At 41.1% G+C, this 24,001-nt stretch overlaps 1 protein-coding gene across 1 annotated transcript; it reads left to right on the forward strand.

Annotated features, from left to right (window-relative positions):
- Nucleotides 1–662: 662 nt before the first annotated feature.
- On the forward strand, nt 663–22,547 carry PLEKHG7 (pleckstrin homology and RhoGEF domain containing G7). Its single transcript, XM_031553883.1, is given in 11 exon segments — nt 663–1,099; nt 2,836–2,931; nt 5,435–5,530; nt 6,880–6,993; nt 8,275–8,467; nt 9,944–10,078; nt 10,876–10,947; nt 14,243–14,322; nt 15,240–15,399; nt 17,670–17,767; nt 20,542–22,547. Coding segments are annotated over 11 exon segments (1,251 nt in total). The 5' UTR covers nt 663–1,000; the 3' UTR covers nt 20,650–22,547.
- Nucleotides 22,548–24,001: the final 1,454 nt, after the last annotated feature.

The following is a 24,001-nucleotide window of genomic DNA, read 5'->3' on the forward strand; positions in this document are numbered from 1 at the left end:
GTTTTTTTTTGTCATTAAACAGGGTAAAGACAAACAGAAGCAAGCATCTGATCTGGAACACTGTCTTTCAACCATTAAGATTGTAGATTGTGGTGCATACGATTTTCACTGTTTCAAGTTATCAGAATATTCAGTATACTGTACCAAGAAAGCTATCTATTAAACTCTTCAGGATGAAAATAAGACAAAAGTTTTATTCCCAAGTCAACATTGTTCAGAACGTTAGTCTGGATACAAATCCCATCTGCAAAATTGAAGCATAAACAGAGATATAAATGAATAGTTTGAAAAAGAGAAGGGGAGCAATGTGAGAGTCAGACAAAGCAGGCAATGACCTTCACAACCACTCAGATTTTGCTGTACTGCTCTGATTTGGGAAAGCACCTTCCTCTGAGAGCGGCAGACAACCTGTTCACAAGCCAACAATCCACTCACCACCTCACCCTTTTGCTTCTCAAAGCAAACTATTATACTCAGGTCTCCACAGACTTCTTTGTCGAGGACTTCTGTCAGCACCTAACTTATATGTGAGCATCTGACCTAGGAGCAGGTTAGTCGGCTGATGGTGGCTACTCCAGGACCACGCTAAACGGTATCCACTGACTTTATCATCTGAAAACTCAGAGAGCATAACTCCCTGCTTCCCAGCACAATAACAAATTAAATTCATTAACATTTGCAGGCTACCCACTGTTTTTTTAATACGATATCCTACAAAGATAAGGTATCATTCTGTGCCACCTTTAAATTCCGCATGTTCATGCTATGAATATTTTGCAGGAGAATTTCAGGGAGTTCTTTAATCTTTTTAAAGGACACTAAGCTTTCAGCATAAGAATCACTTATACTGGCAGCAGAATTCTTTATATGAGCAAATAGATCATGGATTTTTCTCATTTGCTCTGAAAGAGTTGATGCAAGTTGGTTATTCTTTTTTACTATTCAACAGGGTAAATCTTGGCACGAATTTATAAAGGCTCAACAAACTGAGCAGAAACATATGAACGGCCGACTGCAAGTGAAAAAGGAAGAAGCAGTGTGGGAACTTTTCACAAGTGAATGCACTTACTTTCTGGATCATTTGCTGGTTCTCAAGATGGTAAGTTCAGATTTCAACTCTCAAAAATGATTAAACATTATTTACCCTGATGGCAGCACAGGAGATGTGAAGCCATCTTTAACTTCACATTTGCTGTCTCCAGGACTCTTGCTTTTTTTCCCCACTTATCTTTCCTGCTTTTCCTGTTTCTCTTTGGTTGTTGCTTTTTTCTTAATCTTCTTGATGGAATCTCTTTCTCTGGACATCTCTTGAAGTGTTTCACAAAAACATTATCATTGCAGATTCTTCCAGTAATTTTGGATGATATTTCACTACTCCTCTCACTCTGAACTGAAATCGCCCTCCAACTGACACTATTGGATATTTCTCTATCACACGTCTATAGAATACTCTTGGTTTAACTTCATACATATCTGTGATTAGATTTTTCTCAGTAGAGCATGAAAACAGCAGATCTGTAGTTCTGATCTTATCAGAAAACAAGCAAACCAACAACACTCTTCCCCAAAACTCCAGATTGTTTCCATCTTAGTGAATTTTAAAAGTTTTTCAGTATGGACAAGAAAAGAACAGCTATTACTAAGAATAGTAATAGTGTGTAATACTTATGTTCATCACACATCATAAATTACTACAACTATTTTAAAGGATGGATGCTTCCCTATAACTCTTCCTACCTTTTTTCTCTGATTCTGCACAAACTATCTCGATTTTATTATTAGTTTAAGGAAAAACAGATGAAGTTAGTGAAACATTTTCCATGTTGTTGAATAAGTAGTCTAGGCAGCACAAGAAGAATTGCAAAGTAAAGGGAATAAAGAGAAGAGTGGGCTGAATTCTTTCTCCTTCACACAATAGAAATAGACAGGAAAGGGATCAGTAGTTCCAGCAAGATGGAAGTGTCTTTTCTTCTCAACTCTGTTTACAGAGGTCAAAAGATTTCTAAAAGTAAAATGAATAAATAAAGCTGGTGAATCTTAGAAAAGCTATTTCACTGATTTTAATGAATCTCCATAGGGAACTTCAGGATCCTGGTAAATCCCTTTTAAGCTCTCAGGCCTGCTGCTCCTGGCAACTAAGACTGCCCAAACACTCACCAGCAATTCAATCTCAGCACCTGAGCGACAACGTGTTTTTTCATTAGTGCACTAAAAATTCCACTTAGTAATCTACATTTCTTAAGCCTTTTTCAGCTCTAGGTCAGATTCGGCACAGGTCCAAGATCCCTGTAAGAGCTTAGATAATGTACCATCTTAAACAGCCAATAAATACAAAGCCAGTTTTCACTCAGTACATGTTAATAGAACAACCTAAAGAGATGTAAAAACTGCACAAGCATTTTACTTAAGCTATTCCAACAACTTTTCTTTTTTTCGTACTGGCTCTCAACACCTTATGCAGTATGGGTTAGGAGGGTAAGTGTTCTGAAAAGACACAGAGATCTGTAACTCTACAATTCTGATGCTATGTTTTTTTCCATACATATCTCGAGTAGGCTCGAGTGGCCCCATTCAGTCAGAGAACATAGCAAGAACATTGCTACTTCTGCAGTAGTTGCAGACAGAGCCCAGAGCCATCATTCGTACCCTGCCCTTTGCACAAAGCCCTGTATTTTGCAGTCAGGTAGGTCAGGAAATTTTCTCATAACATCATCTTCTCCCAAGATCATGAGATCATTTCAGAATTATGGTGCACATTCTTTTCATGAAAATTGCATTATATATATATAAATAAACATAATCGCTGAACAACATGAATTTGTTTTGTTTTTAAAGATATTTATGAAGACTCTAAAATACCTCCAGAGTAATGAATTTCTCTTGGACATGGACTTATGGAGACTTTTTGCAAACTTGGAGGAATTAAATAAGGTGAGTAAAAAGTAAAATAAAAAAGTGCAACCTGTACTGAGATCAGAAACCAGCCAGCCCAATAAAAGGAGATGAGGAGCCAACACTAAGGTTTCTATTCAGATTCTACGCATGCAATTGAAGATAAGTTCAAATAACTAGTCCTTCTGACATTTCTATTGAGTATTTCAGTTTGGGTAACTGGTTTAATTACTGCGAAATCTCCAGCAAAAGATGACAGAGAGCTCATTCAACAGTTTCTGAAGCAAACAGGAGTTTGAGTTTCTCAGAAACAAAGTCCTTTTAAAAGGATTTGTGAAAGTGGACACCAACTACACAATCCTTACTGCATAATTAAGAACAGCAACATAACTTCAATTACAAGCTTCCCTTCTCAAATAAATGGACTTTGATATCTATTAAGCTTCTCTGATAGAGCAAGGAAAAACAAAATGACAACCACCCCACTCCAGCCAGGGTTTCCCCTGTGTGGATGGAGGACTATTCCCAGCACAGAGCTAATGCTCTGCATCCATGTGCTACTCACCCCTAAGCTTCCAGGAGGACTGGGAAGATGAGGCTTGGCTGCAGTGTGTTCTGGCTCTTTGCTACTTGTGGCCAGGTCATTTCCAGCTCCTGAAAGTTAAAGCAGCCCATAAATCCATAATAGTTTTTACATAGCTTTAGAATTCACACAGAAGTTTTCTTTGACTTTAGAATTACTTTAAGCGACTACAAAAGAAAACCCAACAAACATATTGCAAAGTGAATGTTGGAAGGGGCTCTTTAGCTTCATAAGTTGAATGGCTATGGTCAATCATTCTCACAGTGACTCATAACCATATCACACATCCTAAATAAATGTCTTTCTTTAAGATCTGTCTCTTGTTATGCCCTTGCCTTAACCATTAACATCTCTTTACTTTTTTTTTTTTTTTTTTTTTTTTTGGCAAAACAAGAAGAGCAGAAAAGCTTTTCAGAGCGGACACCAGAGCTCAAACACATGAGCACATTTTTGCTCAGTAGTTGACCACTCACCAAGTGAACATGCTTGGAAATACAAGAAAAGAGATTTTATTTGATGGGTTTCACCTTGTGCTTGCTGTGAGCTAAGATCATAAAAATCAACCAGCTACTAGAACTCAGTTGATGAGTCATTTCTGATCCTTCTCATTCTTAAAGAAGGAAATGATGTCTATTTTTGCATATGATTTAGGGAACAAATAATACTTTGAGTTTGGTTGGAGCTTCATTGTGACCTGACAGAATGATCTTTAATAAGCTTTCCATTTATTTCACATTTTGTTTTCATTATTAACAAGAAATTATCGTTTACTGTGCGTACTTGTTTAAATAAGAGTGGGCAAATGTGGGAAAAAAGTAGCTACTCCCAGTGCTTAATATGGCTTTTTTCATGCACTTTACTGCATGCATTTTTCCTTGACAGTAGGCTGAATCTATGAAAGAATGCATGCTGTAAAAGGTGCAAAGTGAGCCCTCAATAAAATGAAAGACATATTGTCCCATAACCAGCCATGCTCCCAAACAAGTCAATGCATGCAGCTACAACAGCACTTCACAGCAGTATCACAGAGGGTGGTGGTATTCTCTTCTGATCACAGGGAAATATTAGGCAATACAATGACATAAGAAAGTTTTTCAGAACTATGCCTGGAGAAAATGGCAAGGTTGAGAAAGACCTGGCAAAGCCTTCAAACACATGTGATGGCCCTTATCTGGCCAGGACTGCTGTATGTTCTAACCATAGGCAACACAGAGTTTGAGCCTCTGACAATGCGCTGAACCCATACAATTCTTTCCTTATGACTGAACAAAACTTTGGCCCAAAGCTCAGCCTGGTTGTGAATTTGGGTTGTGAAGGGCTTAGAGAATATACCCTACAAGGAGAGACTGAAGGAACTGGGGCTGTTTAGTCTGGGGAAAGGGAGGCTGAGGGGAGACGTTATTGGTCTCTTCCAATATCTTTCCAACTGAAAGGTGCTTACAGTGAGAGCGGGGTTGGTCTCTTCTCACTGGTGACAGGTGGCAGGACAAGGGGAAACAGCCTCAAGTTACACCAGGGGAGGTTTAGATTCGATATCAGGAAACACTTCTTGACAGAAAGGATGGTTAAGCACTGGAATGGGCTCCCAGGGAGGTGGATGAGTCACCAACCCTGAATGTGTTTAAAAACCATTTGGATATGGTGCTCAGGGACACGATTTAGCAGAGGGTTGTTAGTTAGGGTAGTATAGTTAGGTCATGGTTGGACTTGATGATCTTTAAGGTCTTTTCCAACCTGAGTGATTCTATGATTCTATGATGTAACTGGTTTTTTATATAGGCATTTTATCTTCTGACTAATTAAAGCATTTGATGTAATTTTCTGAAGATAATCCTGGCAACATCATGGACATAAGTGTTAGGCCTGAAGACTCTGAAGAGGTCAGGAATGAGAAATAAAGTTATTTTAAACTTAGGAAGTTCAGTCATGCTAATTTCTCTTTTTCTCCCCATTACTTAGATAAATCTCAGCTTTGTGAAAAAATTTTTTGAAACTGTGAAGGAACATGTCAGTGAATCAAAATCACCTATGAACTTCATCTCCATGCTCAGAAAGGTAACATAATTAGAAATATTCTTGTTTAACTTCAGTAAGTCCTTGCAACAAGTCATTTATCAGAGTATGCAGGTGCCTTAAAGCAGTCAAGTCAGTCAAGGACATGCCAGCTGTCACAGGCAGTTTGGTCTTAGCCTCAAGTACCTCCCACCAGTAGGCATTTTTATTCATTGATATGGTTGAGGTGGTCATGGAAAGTTGTTCTGTACATGGAACAAAGCATAGAAAGAGATTCCCTTCCTTGGGAATCACAGCCCTTGACCTTGAGGAGACTTTGTCACCAACAGAATCAAGCTTCTCCCTTTGTGGGGGAGGTTTCACAGAATCACAGAATCACAGAATTGTAGGGGTTGGAAGGGACCTCTAGAGATCATTGAGACCAACCCCCCTGCCAAAGCAGGTTCCCTACACCAGGTTTCCCTAAAGCCAGACACTGGCCCAGACTCCAGCTGTACCCTGCCTCCTTCCAGTCCATCATCTAGATCCTTACTTTACTCCACATACCAGACCCATAAATGTATTTAAGTGAGTATATAAGAGCTCAATGGAATACATATGCACTTTGGCCTGTGTCTGCTAAGTGAGAGGCAGGAACAGACCCAGCTATCTTGCTGCTGCCAAGACATTCAGGTCATCAACATGATACTCAAGAGAGTGAGAACAATGTTCAGGGGTTCTCCCACAAGGATTTTATTTCCTGCACAACTTCCTTATGGCCAAACAGTAGGTAATATTAATGCAGATAGGAAATCATCAAGTTTACATGTGATAGCCAAACTTGAACTTCCTGTAGCAGTAGTGACCAATAGAAAGCTTCTGGGAAAGACCTTATCTCATGCTTAGGGTTTTAAAAAGGCAGAGAGTCTAGAGCTGGGCTTCTTAACCCCATTCCCTCCGACTTCAAGTGTTTCAATCCCAGAAAAAATGAGTTTTATCACTGATGTCATTCAGTATTTCTAAGAGCTAACATACTTGGAAATAAAGTGGCATTTATGTGAGGCCACATAAATCTCTGGCTCAGGCACTGTTTTTGATCTTCAGCTTCCACATCAGTTTCACATTGTTTATTTTTAATTTGAACAAAATCTAAAACTGCTTCTCCTCTGCAGAACCACTAGAACTGGGCTCCCATTCAGCGTTTGAACCCCTCCCCACCTTTCTTTTTAAGTACTGTACCAATTTTAGTACTGTTTAACTCACCCTTCACTCTTTTAAATTCTCCCTCTTCCACTCTCTCCCTAGGTACAAGGTAATCTCAGGTAAAAGCCACATTACAAAACTAAAAGCAGTATTCCTCCTTTTGTCATCACATTTTCCTTTCTTGACAAGCTTTCAAGCCTCTTCTGCAGTTTTTCCAGGGTGACCTCTGCCAGACACACCAGATTTATTGCCTCAATTATACCACCGCTATCTTCTACTTGGAAAAGCTGAGACAGAGAGAAGATTTTGGCATTTACCTGAAGGTAAAGTAATGGTTTTGTTCTTGTTATCTCCAGCCTTCCTGTCTTTTGACAGGATTTTATCAGCAGACCAGAAAAGTTCATTGGAAGCAGAACTGTGTAGACAGCATTTTATGTAAATACCTGAACTGCAGTGAATAATCATGGATATGAAGTCATCCTTCAGAGTACAACTTTCCCTTAGTCCATATTTGCAATTTAGAATAGGTAAGAGTAAGAAAAAGCCAAAAGGACAAAAAAAAAAAAAAAGGCTGCATTTTTACAGGCAGACTGTCAGCCTGTACTGTCAGCCTTAAGCATTCATGTGTTCCACACATAATCCCTTGACACACTGACCTACATTTTAACCAAGTAAGCCCATAACTCAGTGTGGGGCTGAAGGACCTCAGGAGCATTGTAAGTGTTCAGTGGCATCACATACACAAGCACAGATTCATAGTGATGGGCTGGGAGGTCAGGGCTGAGGATGATTCATGGAAATTGGCAACACTGTCATCGCACCTGTTACCCACGGATGGCCTGGCGTTCCTCACATCAGCTGTGATCACAGAATGGCCCGGGTTGGAAGGGACCTCAAGGATCACGAATCTCCAACCTCCCCTAACACATGCAGAGCCACCAGCTTCCCCATTTAATACTAGACCAGGCTGTGCAGGGCCCCATCCAATCTGGCCTTGAGCACCTCCAGGACAGGACATCCACAACCTCTCTGGCAGCCTGTTCCAGCACCTCAACACTCTCTCTGTAAAGAGCTTCCTCCTGACATCCAACCTAAATCTTCCCTCCCTCGATGTACACTGACCTCACAGCCAGAGAAGAGTATCATTACTTCCTTCTCCATAAGGGAAGGAATACATAATGCAAGGCAAAAAAAGAGGAGACAGAAAGCCAGGAGTACATCAGTGCATTCACACTTGAGAGCCTGCAGTGAAAGAGCAGGGTGGGTTTTGGCCAGGCTGTGGCAAGAAGGCTGGTCTGCTTTGCTTACACAAGAGAATCCATTAATCCATACTCCCTCAGAGAGGAAGCAGCATCCTGGATGGTAGAGCAAGCAACCATTGTAGAGACAGCATTTATGAAGAGTAAAAATAATAGAGCAGGTACTGTCTCTGTCTGAAAGCAGCAATGTATACATGGTAGCTGCAGCCTTTACATCAGCCTTACCCTCAGTAAGAAATTTGTCTTCAATTAGCCCATCTCATTACAGCTGATGATGCAGAAAGATGCATACAACCTCATTGCCAGAGAGCAGAGGCCTAAGAGAGGTGCCCTTTATCTCAGCAGTGGTGTGAGCAGAAGGAGCAGTGCAGGAGGCTGCAGCTGACGGAGCTGCTGGTGGCTCCTCTGCACCACCTGACCCGCTATCCCCTCCTCCTGAACAACATCTGGAAGAGGAGCACAGACGAAACAGAGAAAGATTCTATCTGGTCACTTAAAGAGAAAGTGGAAAAGTCCATACATAAGTAGCTATGATTAAGTCAAAAATGTACAACTAACAATTACTAAGTTATGTGATGTTTTCGTGCTCAAGGCTGGTCTCCCCACAGAAATGGAGGGAGAATGTGCATGCCTTTCAACAATCTTGAGTCCTTCCTCATTCTGTAGGAAACGATTGGTGCCACCCATGGGCCCTCTGAGCAAGGTCATAGGACTCCCACATCAGTGACTCACTTGTGTTGGCTCAGAGTCATCTGCAGCGACATGGAAACAATTAAGAGCAGATCACAAATTCGAACAAATAAAGAAAAATCCCAAACAAAGAAGTCTTTGAGTTGGATTTATGTCTGAAGAGGATTTGTAGGGGCTAATCCTTAATAGGATAAAATACCACTCACAAGGGGAATATTGTGCCAATGACCTTTTGCTAAATGACAGGGTCCTACCACGAAAAGCAGCAGATGAGCCATCAGAGCTACAACTTTTCCCTAGTTGCTATAGAAAAAGAAGGGATTGGTCCAGGAAGCTTTTTGTTTGTTTATTTTCCTCTGGATTCTGCTCTAAGAAATTTGTCAATTCAGTAGGTACACAGCCAGAGTGCAGTATGTGTCTCCAGTTGGGGACCCTCAGCATGACCTCTACTGCTGATCTTTGGGCTCATCCTTGTTCTCACTGAGGCTGTAGAAGAAAACAGACAGACCTTTTCCAGTCTTTGCTCCAGAAAGATAAGGTGGTCTTTTGTCTCTAAGTGGTGGACTCAGCTGGGAGAAAGGAGATGTGGACATGGGCCCACAACATCATGGGATATCTAGGGAACAGCAACAAAGGTCTTCTAGCGTTCAGGATTTGGTTACATTACGCCTAAGGTTATCTCTAAGGTAAGTAAACCAAAGACAGGAGTTGTCGGCCTCTTTACTCACAGACCTGACAGACGTTTGCCATAATTTGTTGACAAGTAAGCCAGTGACATAAGGAATAGCATCAGTTCCACAATTCCTCTTCTGCTATATATGTGCATTATCTGAAACAACACTTTGCAACATCATTCAACATGAATTCTCCATTTTTCACAATTTCAGACACCCTCTTGCCAGTTATATTCTTCAGCCACTTCTGGCACTACTTCTCCTTAAAAGGTTTTCATTATTTTCAACAGCCTTTTGATCAGACTTTACATAATGAAAATTATTTTCCTCTCACTGCTTCAGACGGTGTTCAGAAAGGCAGAATTTTTTCAAGAACTTTTTAAGGCAATCATTTAAATGAGTTTTATAAAATTCCCTCACTTGCTAAGTCAGATTAATGGATAGCACTTTTGCATTCAGCAGTGAATTCAGGCCTCTTTGAATGCATAGTTTGATACTTTGCTGACATAAGATGAGTTTAGTCATTGTCTCCAGTGAGGCCAGGACTCCATCCTTTGGCTTCTATTAGAGATAATCAGTATACATCACTTTCAAGAAAGCAGCCTATTTTCTGCCAGCCTTGGCAGTAACTGATGCTTTACATGTTTCAGGGGATCTGGAAGGTAAAGTCAAGTGGTTGGATAACTTTCAGAAATTCAGGCAGCTCCATGAGGTCATAATTTGGCCTGAAGTCTGGGATCATAACAAGAGATTCTTTGTCCCAGAGGTAAGCAGAACTTTTAAGGGTGTTTTTCCTTAGGGAAGGCTTAGTTTCCAATCTATAACGCAGTCTAAAGCCAACTGATTGTCTGTATTCTAGTTGCTGTGGTGAGCTTTGCCCTCACAGGAGCCAGGAGCCTGTGGCACAGGGCACAGCCTGAGCACGCTAATGCTGTAGGCGAACAGTTAGGCTGCGTGCAGTCCCTTGGATGGCAGCATGAATTGCTTTCTGCTAACATCCCAGACAGTATGATGGGATGAGCAAGGAGGACACTCCACTGTTTGCTTTTAAGGGGCAGAACGAAATGGGATAGATATAACCATTAATACATTTATTTTAAGAAGCAGAGCAAATAGGAAATATTGCTTCTTCCACTCTTCATGGTAAGCCAATTTCCTACTTCTTATTCAAATATCATTTAATGTTACCCAGCATCCCTGAGAACACATACACCTTTCTTTTGTGGTTGCTCCCTACCCAGACAAACAGACTTTAAACAGCTTTATGGTAATATCATCAGGCGACTCTCACCTCAAGGATTATGTCTATTCACACGCAGAGCTGAAAAAACCATTACATTTACTCCAGAAAAGAAAAACCCAGCTTAACATTTCAGAAGCTTAAACACATTTAAGTAATAGCATTGCTGAAGAAACTCAGTCATACACAATTATTGGCACTGTGGTGTATTTAGCCTGATACATCAGTATATATGGCCTCCATTTAACTGCTGGATTCCTCCCATTTGTAATTGGATATGTGAGATTCCCCACTCTCTCACTGTCTTTCTCTTTTTGGTGTGTTTGAAACAAAGCTTGAGAGAGAATGGCAGTGAAAACATTTTGTCTTCAGCAAGCAGACTTCTTCTTCACGACGGGAGGCTGACACTGGCAGGTAACATCCCTGTGTCCTGGTATTAGGAATCAGCTTAGCGAAATTATACTTTGTTATGGCAGTCCAGAATTAATTCTAAGATAGTATGGGCAGCTGCAGGAAAGAAGCAGCAAACATCTTGTCAGAGAGAGCCTGAGAAATAGCCAGGATGCCAAAGGGATGAGTAATGCTCATGATTGCTTATCAGCACATCTGGACATTTAATCTGCCAGGTGCTCAGGAAATCAGATTGACTCATGTGTGCCTGTCACTCAGAGGGAGAGTTACACTGTCAGGTTCAAGGATGTGGCAAAAGGACATTGGGAAGTTTAGACCATCCTACGTAAAGGGCCCTACGTGCCTGGGAACTGCTATCAGGAAGCCTCACCTCTGGCACTCTAAGTTGAACATTATACTTAAAAACGAAAAATCCAGAGGTTTTCCTTTTTCATTTTGTACTTCATCTCTGCTAAGACTGCTGTTTTGATGCAAAGCTTGGAACAAGAAGGTAATATGTAAACAACAGCAAGCTGAGCGGCTTCCCTTCCATCAACAACACACTCATCAACATGCCTGCCACTAACACGACACGGAGCACAGCTGTCCCACATCAGTGCACTCACAGTCATCTACCACCTTGTCATAGCTGAGTGTTACATCTCCAGACTCAGAGGCACTATTTTGTAGCAGAGCAGAGGCTGCTTATTGGGGAGCAGCTGCCTGCAAATGAGAGGAGCATTTCCTCTTTGCCTGAACAGCAAGAAGAACCTGGGTGGTTGGATCACTTGGAGAAGAGCAGCATCTGAAAAGTGGGAGCAGCACGCAAGGGTGGCTGCAGCAGAAGTTGGCCCAGTCACTGCCTTACAAGTCCTTCTCCACCTCGACAAAAGCAGAGGAACACAGAGGGAGGTCCCAATATTTCCTGCCTCCTACCATTACTATTAATTTCATAAGCAAAGGGACAGAGACCATTTTTCAGTGGTTTTGGTTTTCTTTCCACATGAGGAGTATTGCAATGGCAGAGGAGAAGGTGCAGCACCAGGGATAGGGGAATCAGAGGGAAAGACTGCTGTTGTGTATGGGGTGGTGGGCAGAGGAGGAAGAAAGACACCTCTGACAGCATTCTCCCTGCACTCGCTGCCCTCTTGGCAAGGCATCAGCACACAGTGCAGTGAGGTAAGGGTAGACATCAGACAGCCACATTTCTTTTTGCAATATGTGATCAGAAAATGGAGAAGGCATGAGCATAACTCTTACCCATCAAGACAGCCAGCTGCCTACAAGCTGCAGTATTAAAGTGTCTGGTATCTGCCCATCTGTCTGGACGAAATATCTTTCAAGACACAACAGAAATGCAATGATGCACAAAGAAAGAAGTACGTCCTAATGTCACACCCCTGATTCAAACATATCTGTTGTTAAAGTGAATTGTGCTTCTTTGAATGAAACTGCAACCACTGACAACACAGTTTTATGTTTTCTGGCAATCTTAGAATCCAGAAGGAAATGCTAGAAAGTTTCTATTTCAAGAAATGCAGGTTCTTTGTCAGAATTTTCAAGGACTCCTTCTACTGTCAACTTCTATTTAAAAATAGCACAGTCAAAAATGGATGGTTAGGGGGACTGGGAGTCAAGAGAAAGTACAGTCAAAGATCAATATCAGGCTGTCGTGTTACTATGTGAAAGTCATGGAAAGTCTACGAAAATAAGTTTTTAAATTGGAGAATGAAATGCCCAGGAAGAAGATAAGAATTCAAGTGGCCAACAGATATGAAATTCATCATGGAAAATCTTTGAGAATGCTATCAATTGTTCACCTTCTAAATAAAAAAATATATATATTATTTCAAGAAAATGAAGACAAGTTACTATCCTCCTCATTTTGCTTAGGGTTTGTTTTTTGGTTAAGTTTCTTTGAAATTCTGCTGAACTTAACCACAAGGTAAAGAGATTAATTAATAAAACCTAACTTCAGACATGCAAAAAATGTGATAAATTAATGAGATACCAGAAGAAGTTGAGAGAACAGTGGTAGGGTTTGCAACAAATAAACTTTTACTGTGTAATGCCCACAAAAACTGTATGAGAGAAGCTGTGGAAAACATCCTATCAAGTTTTTTACTTCATAGAAACTTACACAAGTGTATTTTTAAATACACATCAATAGCCCAGCTTATAGTCTCCTGAATCTCCAGTGGCACATAAGATGATCCTCATGGCATTTCCTTTTCAGTAGTTACTGAAGACGTTTTGTACAATCTTAATGAAATGGGTTTTCAAGACAAAGCCTTTCTGAACAAAGCATCCAAGAAAGTATTTTATCACCCTGCAAATTGCTCAGTAGCTCTGAGCATCCCTATTTGCAGTGAAGAGTAGCTGGGCTTTTCATGCCCCCAGAGGCTCTACCAGTTTACAGATTAGACAGAGGACTGATAAAGGATAAAGCCTGCTGCACACATAGAGAGTGATTTTGGAGGTTGAGTAGGATAGCAAGTTGAGACAAAACAGGGAAATGAAAGACAAGCAGGCATAAAGGAATAAGGACGAGCTGTAAACAAGGAAAAGATCAAAGGGCAAAACTCTGCAAATTCAGTCATGTAGAGAGCTTTCTGGAGACTCTAAAGGCCAGATTTCCCGCAGGAAGTTGCTTAAAAAATTGCTCTTGCTTCCATTGAATTATTTCCTATTATTTCTATAGCAAGAACAATGGAATTTGCACCAGGGCATGGAGATTCAACTTCAAGACTTAGAAGCGTTCTCACAGACACCTGTTGTTGTGTGTCTCATATCCTCATGACCTTCCAAACAAGGAAGAAAAGGGAAGCCAGCTCTCTTTTGTGTAGCTTTTGAAGGCCCTTTGTGACACCATCCACTAACATTTCAACAAGGTGACAGTTTGTGCAGAAGGCCGCAGATGGGTATTTATAGGTACCAGAGAAGAGTGGCATTTCACTACTTCCTTATCTCTGACATTTTCAGAAGGTTACTTATTTACCATGTAGGATTTGCTAATTTGTAGCATGCCAGCTGTTGCATTCAGAGGCACTGCCCATGATCTACATCACTTCTATGGGCAGGCAGTTGTTCTTGCATAACAAGGTAGCTACTGCAAATATTAATAGCCAAAGTCATGAAAAAGAATAACACATTTAAGTTTGAGAGTGCAGACTAGGAGACTAGTAGTTGTGTACTCTATTTTAAATCACGTTTCTTTGTTAAGTGTTCTGTAAGATGCAGTGATTCCTAGATGTGCCTCAATGTAGAAACAGCAATTCCTTAAAATAATCATGCCATCACATTGACCTTTCTTCCTCAGAAAGCACAAGACTTCTCGACATCTACCTCTTTCTATTTGATGATTTCGTATTAATCACCAAAATTAAACATAACAAAAAGGTAATAATGGATTGAGAGGTATGTGATTGCAGTTGTTACTATGTTTTTCATCTGGATAAATGAATGAACCCTGTTTGTAGATTCAGTATGTTACAGGAGAGCTGTGGGCAGAACTTGCATTACTAGACCTAACATTTTCCTGATGCTGTTCTTATATGCTGGATTTCTTGAGCTCAGAAGTTTCAAGAATGTAAGTTTTATAATGATCCTCTTATGATTCAGTCCAACCCAGAAAAACAAGTGTGCAGAAAAGTATCTAGCTAGTTAAGTTTACAAAGCTGATATAAATTAAGCCTAAGCAGACCTGTACTAAATATCAATAAGCTTAGGTTGAATTTAGAGATACTAAAATAATAGAAGCAGTTGCTCTGCTTTTATAGGACATACAGAAGATGTTGCTCTAAAATCATTCACTGCACAACACCATCCTACTAAATGGAGAGGGATGAAGGGAACACGGATTCAAGGGGCTTGCTGCCTGCTGGCAAATCTCACTGAGGGTTTGCCTGTGTACATATTGGTGAACATTCTGAGTGAGCTTGTTACCCATCTGGAGACCCAACAATTCCGTGTTCTGCATGTTCACGAGAGGAGACAAGGAAACGTATCTCCAAGAAACTGACAAAATCTCCTGATATTGAAAGGATAGGTGGAAGAGGATCTTTGAACATCATGTTTTCTGCCTGAGGATCTTTATTGTGTTTCTGTCGTGTCATTTCAATATAAGGTGTGACCTTGACAAGAGAGTTCCAGGTACTGATGAGTTTTTCAGAGAAATAGTTTCTGATGTTGCTCTGGCAAATAAATCTCTGAACACCTTTGATAAGACAGAACACATAATTTAGGGCTGTTTATTGCCTGTACTTCATGAGCAGATGGCAGACAGCATACTAATCAACTTCATTTTCTATTCTCAGAAATACGGGGGCTCAGACACAGGCTTAACCCTTGTCTGTCCTTCCCTTGCTCCGGAGCTGCAGTCGGTTGTAAGAGAAGGTGGGTTTTGCCAAGTCTTGGACCAACCCATCCCACTGGACAGACTACTACTGAAAAACGTTGATCCCATCCATGTAACAGGTACACCCCTGAGTGCATCTGAATGTTTTCAAAAAAGCTTTCTCCATGCATGATATATGCAGTGGTTTAAGGATAATTTGCTCACAAACCACCCCCAGTTGCACGGAGTACAAAAGCCACAGCAGTAGTTGGCTTCACACTTACCTTGACCTTCAGACACCCACATAGACAGCCCATATTCCCCTGCCTGAAACAGGAGACATGCACATGGGTGACTTTCAAGTACGTTCCATTCACCCCACAGTGAACTCCAATGAGTTCTGTCATGAGCCAACTGTTTTCTTACCACAGATGGAAATCATCCTTCCTAAGCCAATACTTCCCTTCTTCTAGACCTCCAAATGCACCACCATGGGAAACTACTTCCAGTAATGTCTGATGTGCCTTTGGGTGCAGTGGGGAGGAGGACCAGCCTTCACAGAGAGTGAAGGTAAAGGTGGATGTTAACTAAGGCAGTTTCCCAAATCCAAGGTTGAGGAGGGGGAGCAGGCACAAGAATAATCAGGACTTCTCTTTAATCTGAACTATCTCTACAAGCTTACACAGCTCAGTCTAATGCTGCCAAATCCCAGGAGACTCGTATATCGAAGAGAAATAAGAAATACAAATCTCCGGGCTTCAGGGTCTGACAGCCATCCTAATCCCAAGGACTAGGAGGAAAAGCTCAGGAAACTAGAGCAGTCTGTGGAAAATCAATAAATGTGGAAAATAAACCTAGAGCATGTAAAATTTATGATAACCTTGAAACACATTCACCCAGACTAATTAGCATTCAGCATCAATGCTGATAGGAAATAGAGGTAGGCAATAAAAGGCAAATGACTAAAGATGAGGTAAGCAGATGAGCACAGAGGAGAATAACCTTTGTTTAACCATGCTCCAGACGCTGTCTGCCTGCCTGACAAACCTCCCAACACAGCATAAATCAAGCCAACAGGGACGCAGCTCTGGGCTGCTGGAGAAAACAGGGCAGCAGCCCCCCAGTTTGCACATACAACACTGGGCATAAAAGCCACAGTGCTAATGGGAATAATATTTTTGATTTTTTTCCTAGCCAGCATTTGCTATGTTCTAACCAGAGTCCCTGTGACACAGGCACAGGCAGTAGATGAAGTAAACTGCTGAAGACCAGTCCAGGATCCAGCCCCTGTCTACAGCCCTTCCCCACACTCTGTACCAAATTGCTGGACTTCTTCACCACATATTCCTACCAACATCATTACAAAATTAGAGAGAGTAGTCTCCATTGCTTACTTACATTTTGCAATGTTTTGGAAGCCTCATCCTAATACAGCACCCATTGGAGTGGAATGCAAAAAAAATAGGGATTAAAATGACTATAGGGAGTCTGCAGTTCAAATTTTCACCATTTTGCATAAAGCAATAAGCAGAACTGCCAGCATCAATGGAAAATGTTCCTTTGCAGGGAAAAAAATAACAAAAAAGAAAGGATTAGATATTCTCAGAAATGCGTGACCTTGGGGAATGCTGCCAGTTTATTTGCATCTCAGGGAGTGAGGTCATGGTAGAAGTAAAAGGTCAGTTAGCATATTCTCAGGAAGCTACTTGAGCAGGGCAGTGTGGGATTGTAGTGAGCCCCTGCGCCAATCAAAAATCAGAACTCACATTTTTTAATCTACGTACATTAGCTTGCTGAAGGTTGATCGTATTTTGGAAAGAAACATACCTCAATACAGGGATTAGAAATAATATGCATGTTGCAATATTGCAGAGATGCACTTTTGGCAGCAGGCAGGATAATACTAGCCCAAAGCCTGCCACATTGCAGTGAAGAGACAAGAGGCACAAGACTGCACTCATGTTCTCTGTGAATGCCAGGACCTTGCTCAAGAGACGCAACTTCAGATGTATTACAGTAGGGATCCTCTTCTGAAACCAGTAACATACATTCTGACTTGGAAGTTACTCTCCTTTTGTTTGACGCTTATTCTTCTCTAACATCAGTTACAATTTAGTCCACTTGAATGGAAGCTTCTTTTAATGACCTTCAGCTTGACTTAAAAGTAACTTAGTGCATGATGATTAGGTAATTGAAACTAAAATGAGTACAAGCAGAATTATCTTTCTGAAATAACAAAGCTTCCCACACAACAAAAAATTAACCCCGCAAGGGTGCATTGTCCTATTAAGAACCATAGAAAATGGCCACATATATCACGTCTTCAGTCATCACCAGACAGTGCGATATAAATCTGGGGTGGCAGCTGCATGAAGGAATTTATATCATTTCTTCACTTTTTTCCCCCCAGTTTTCAGCCTGCGAAATGCTTTCCTAATACAGCATGAAAATAGGTATCGGCAGTGCATAGCAGTCTTCCTGCTACAAGCACAAACAGAGTCTGCCAAGGTAAGTAGCTCATCTTTTCTCCTCTGTAATTACACAACTACACTTTCCCTAGAGGAGAATCACAGCTGTGACATTTGACCAAAACAAACAAACAAAAAAATGGTGTGCTGGATCACATTTTATTTGCTACAGAATTTTTACTGAATACTTATCAGTTTTCTTGGTTTGGTTGTTTACTTTTAGTTGTTTTTTTGTTTTTTGTTTTTTTTTAGATCAGGGTTGATAGCAGGTCTTAGCTGTCTGAAAAACAACATTTCTGATTGCTAAAACAATTGCCATTCCATGCATAACAGAAAGGAAGATGGATAGCCCCTCCAGAGAAACCAAAAATAAAACAATCCCCCATTCATATCTGTAGTACCCAAATCAGAAACCTGTATTATGCTCATCTACGCATGGTACACTCCTGCAATTTCAGACTGAGCAGATAGTATGATTCATTCTAGCGTTACATAAAATTACCCCACATCTTCACACATCACATTTCTAGTAGCAGTGCTGTTTAATACATCTGAAATTCTGGTAGGAACGTTGCAAACCTGGGGTTTGGTTTTTTGGTTAGTTGGTTTTTGCCCCGTCATTTAAAATTCATTCTTTAATACCTACATTGAAAATGTAACTACCAGTGATAGTGATTTTCCATATAAATCGCAGTAGAGAGTCGTTTTCAGGGAAAAGCAATGAGTGAACTCTTTCCATCTCCAAGCCACTGGTTCATACTTGGAATAGGTATGTCCTCAAGAAGTAGTTACCTGTTACTGAACAGGAGAGGTGATATTTCCAAGCTGCCTTCATGCCAGATTGCAACCACCTTATCAGTGTCTTCCAGTTTTATTTTACTACAAAGAAAATCCAGCACCAAAAGGCTCCTTCCACATGAATGCAGTAATATTATAGCATTTTGCAGAATTTAGTCTCTCTGATCCCCAGGAAAGGTATACCCTATCCAACACTGTTTTGAATAAACTACTCTATTTCAGCTCCTAAACCTAATCTCAACACAACTTACTTTTTTAAAATAAACTTAGCTAGTTGAGATATCCTCATGGCTTTGGCTGTTACAATCTGCAAGGAGAAAGGACAACAATCTTGCAAAAACCAACTTGTGAGGGCCATCAGACCAAAAGTTTGAGGTAGATAAGCCACATCACAAGGGAGAGCACACTGAATGATGCCAAAAGTGCAACACTCCCATTGATTCACCCCAAGTAGAGGGCAGCTGCACTGCAGACTGCCTTGTGGATCCATGATGCTGATTGTGGGCCTGCCCAGGCCACCAGCTCCCCTCACCAGGCCCAGACCCTCCAGACCAACATGCACCCCTCACTGCAGCATGACTGCATCAACTGCATGGGAGCACACGCTCCAGGTTTTTGCCAAGTATGTATCAGAGATGTGGTGAACACCTTGCCCCACCTCCCTTTCAGACCCACAGTACTTGACAGATATAAGAAAACACAGAACAGAAGCACTGCTCACTCAGCCCATCTGTGCAGCAGCCCTGCCTTCTGCTCTCTTCTTCCTTGTCCCCACTCCCTGAGCCACAAAAAGCTGATAGTAGAAATCTCCTAAGAAACCACTCCTGGCAGACCAAAACATACTGTACACCATCTCCTCCCCACCAGCAGTACCAGCGGGACCAAGCAACCACCCCCTAGCCATTTATCTTTCAATGATGTATTTATCTCATTCAAGATATACACACATATAGAAACAACCTGAAGGGTCACTAATCAAATTTATGAATCCCAGCATAGCATAAAATACAGCAGGCTGCCTCTCCTCACATTTCTACTCCTGCATCTAAGTTCAGTGGCTCAATGCACATTAAAACAGGAAGAGCAGCCGCTGACTAAGCAAAACAAAACCCCTGCACAGCCAGAGCTCCAGCTTGTAATGCTGCCAAACAATTTGCAATGTTTGATCACAACAGTTCTGAGACAGCTCAGCTTCTGTGACCGAGAGCACGTGAACTACCACAGAGAGGAGTTCAGTATTTTAAACCCCTCTGCAGCCATCATCCCTCACCTTCAAACTTGGATGATGGAGGATCATAGAGTCACAGAATGGCCTAAGTTGAAAAGGACCCTAATGATCAAATAGTTTCAACCCCTCTGCCATGAGCAGGATCACCAACCAGGCTGCCCAGAGCCACATCCAGCCTGGTCTTGAATGCCTCCAGGATGAGGCACCCACAACCTCCTTGGGCAACCTGTTCCAGTGTGTCACCACCCTCTGTGTGAAAAACTTCCTCCTAATATCTAACCTAAACCTGCCCTGTCTCAGCTTAAAACATTCCCCCTTGTTCTATCAATATCCACTCTCGTAAACAGGATGTAGAGCTGAATGCTGTCAGCATTGGGCAGGAAAATGAAATTCACATGAGACAGACCTCAGATGGGTCAACCATTTGTGGTGTTGATAACACTAGAGCTCCCTTGACCACCATAACAGGGAGTGCAAGCTGCAGGGACAGCATTAAATGAATAAATACTAAACAAAAAGAGGTGAAATAGCCAGCAGCAAACGTAGAAGCAGAGCATAAAAATCCCATCTTCATACCAAAAAGGAAACCTTCACTGGACATCTCAGGCCCAGGACACAGTGATGTGCTGTGGCCTTAGCAACTGGGAGGCTGGACTCTGGGTAACTTGTGCTCACTAGGGGAATAAAAAGCCTGGGCCTGAAGAACAGCAAATGTAGGGTGTTCATTTCTCTGAATTACTAGAATTTCTCAGATTGCCTGGGTTTACAGATTATTTTTCTTGTAACAGAAAACATGGATGTCACAGATAGAAAGAGCAATCTCCAATTATGTGAAGCGACATGAAACCAAGAAAAGCACACTCCTCTGCTCAGCAGCTGAATTCTCTGAAATTTAATAATGCCAGTACAGTTCTGATAGATGCAACAGAAGACTACTGTGGTAATAGCACCATTATTTCTTCCAGAGTACATTAACTTTCTGAAACTAACAGGCTTCTGACTCGACTAAATAGAAGTGATGAGTTTTGATCACAGGATGTAGGAATAAATTGGAGGGGAAAAGTACATACAACATATACATCACTCTCAGATGCCTCTTTGCTCTTTTTTTGCTTCAGCTTGGGGAAGGCTCTTTCCAACAAGGCAAATGTTAATACAACCTGTTCTTTCCTAGAAAGCAGGACAAGGAAAACATCTATGTCGGTGAGGAGAACTTGTACACCAGAAGTCTAGTTTGCTCACACAAACTGTATTCACAAATTTCACAAATTTAAAATTGTAGGTAACTCTCTAGCCATAGCTCCCATACTTATTGCCTTTCTTCTGTAACACTGCACATTGACACTGTGGGAGCAGATCAGTAAAAGCATACAGTGCCTTCATTCTCTGTTAATTTTTTGCAAGGAAGCTGTTCAATGCTGTTTCTTTGAAAAGGTCGTTCTTACATCTAATATCCAGGCACACTGCAGAAGCCACAGAATACATAAAAAGAGAGAACAAAAATGCAGTGATATTCTACGTATAATGGGAACCTTTTTTTTTACCTGAAACTTTTTCACAATGTTATTAGCAGATTTGTCATTATGTATTATTTACTGTCAGCAAAATTGAACTCCAAAGGCTTTTCAACTTCTCTTTAAAAATGTGAACTTCTCATTAAACCATTCAATACGTCACTGCAGTTCTGTGATCCATGAAGTACGCACTTGCTAATCACTTTTTTTTTTTTTTCAAGAGATACATGAATAGAACCACAGAACAGTTTGCATCTGCTTGCCACAACACATTCACAGGTTACAACTGAGCGTGAAGGGTGCTCTCATTAGGCTACTCTTGGCTAAGTGCCTGAAATTAGCCAGTTAAGAGAGGAAGGTAGACTCCCTAGAGCCACTCTATACGGTCTGCCACATCTCCCACTTGCCATGCCCAACCGGATAATCTCCCTAAGCAGGGAAGTTAACTCTTAAAGAATACTTCTAGTACCAAAAATGATTTCAGGGAGAACTAAGTAGGGAAACTACACAGATGAGGACTAGACTGAAAAATTTAGGAGTGCCCTTCCAACTGTTTGTATTACTCATTGTTAAATCAGCATATCTCCTTATCTCTGCTCTGACATCAAGTGAAAGTCATGAGCTCAGCCACTGCCCCAATCCTGCTCCACCCATGTGATGGCCTGTTTTATCCACCTGAGCTTGTCCTATACATACAGATTCCAGACCAGAGGTTGTATACAGACTTACCTGGTTCACCATTGTTCAGATGCACAACACGTTCCTGCTCCTCCCCCTTATGCTCATGATAGAAGTTTCTGTCACAGCTTAACGAAAAAAGAGCAGCTATCCAGGCTTCACACCAAATAGTGAACGTGGAGGACAGGAGAGCAAAACTAAGCAAACACAGCAGATCTACTCCAGGATGTCATGCAAGCTGCAAACACTTAGCTGCAGCTTGGCTTCAACAGCTGTGCTCAATCCCCACTGATCCCATACTCAGCTGCACCTGGTCACACCCTCACACTCCTGCTGCCTCCCCAGAACCTCATAGTATCTTGCAACCAGTGATATTTCCAAAGAAAGATTTTTAAGCCCAGAAAAGTCACACCTGTCAGATAAAGCCCTGTGCTTTGTGAACTGTCGAAGGGGGAGATTTTGCACTTCTGTGTACTTTTAGCCAGAAAGGCCATTAAGGCAGGTCTGCCTAGTTTACCAGGCAACGAAACAGTGCTGGAGATCATCTTCTAGAGGACTGCCTACCTCCAAAGGAGGACATGCTGGGGGAAGGCAGTACTCACACCCTAACTGTGTTCAGGGAGACAACAGGCTCTTATGTGGCCTGAAGAGAAAGATGCCCCAGAAAGCAATGAAGGCAGAAATGAATTTCCCAACTTGAACTGCCTTTCAGAGAAGACCTCTCTCAAATTTTCTATACTGTTTAAGCAGAGATCTTAGGAAGATCTGCGTCAGTTTCTAACTGTAGTATTTGTGAATGTTCCACAACTCAGTTGCCACTTTATCATGGGACAGATTGTACATACACGGATCACCTGGGTTGTCCCTCTACTCTTCATGCAGCTTTTGCCCAACAGCTGAAGACATCCTTAATCTGAAGTCTTAGAACAAGCATCTCAGCTAAGTCTTCCAGTTACATCAATTGTCAGATCACATTGAATGCAATGTCTGACCGACAAAAGCCTTGTGCAATTACTGGGAAAAGAGAAAACTACTCTGAATTTAACTTGATTACAGTCTCCTCCTGAAAGTTTTTGTTGCAGTTTCTCGCAAGTCAAAGAAATTGGAGTGTCTAGCTTGCTTTCAAAAGTGTGGCTTCCCACCAGTTCATCTATATGATGATATATCCCCCTTTTCCAAGCAGGTTGCTGTCTAAAGCGAATGATGGAAAGGTCTATTAGAAAGGTCTAATTTTTTCTTTTATTGTCGTTCATCAATCCTGTAACAGGTTAGAAAACAAAAATTACATTTCAATAACATTTCATCATAGTTTATACAGAACTGGTTGGTTGATGCATGGTGTCATTTTCTCATCCAAATCCACAGCCACCTTTCAAACCGCAGAGTTTAGGAATTACAGTGCACGCTGGACTAAATTCTTTTACAATGTAAGGCACAACTACATGATCACAAGTAGTAAACACAAACACTGAAATAGAACTTAAGAATTAAACTTCAATGAAAAAGAAACAAAACCCAAACACACTCATGCAAAGTTGATGTACACCTACCAAGATGGTATGATCCAGTTTAAAAGAAGTGCAGTACTCTGTAAGTAAAACTGCATCATAAGGCTGTTATAATACATTACCTCTAAATACTGCGTAAGATCTTAAACCTTTTTCCATTTATATTTTATACAATTATGCAGAAAATAAGCTGTATGTGCGATATTCACATCCACAATAATAAACTGATCATTAAAACTCAGGAAAGAGGCAAACAAGACAATGCATTTTGTGGCACACATCCATTACAGAAACCATTCATCAAGTTCACATCCCAAGTACTGAAGAAAAAAATACTCAATTAATGGTACATTTGGTGAATGAGGCTATCCATAGCCAAACAATGCCGCACACAAAATTGTTTTTACTCAGCAGACCATGATTATGAAAGCTTGTGGTTATGATTTGCCTCCTGTCCAGCAGCTAGAGTTTGCAAGACTAAAACTACAGAAGTTAAAAGAATACAACAGAGTTTACAGTAACTTGAAACTACCGGATACTTTCAAACA

The sequence above is a fragment of the Meleagris gallopavo genome, chromosome 1 (genome assembly GCF_000146605.3).
Source record: "Meleagris gallopavo isolate NT-WF06-2002-E0010 breed Aviagen turkey brand Nicholas breeding stock chromosome 1, Turkey_5.1, whole genome shotgun sequence".
In the NCBI taxonomy this organism is placed as follows: Eukaryota; Metazoa; Chordata; class Aves; order Galliformes; family Phasianidae; genus Meleagris; species Meleagris gallopavo.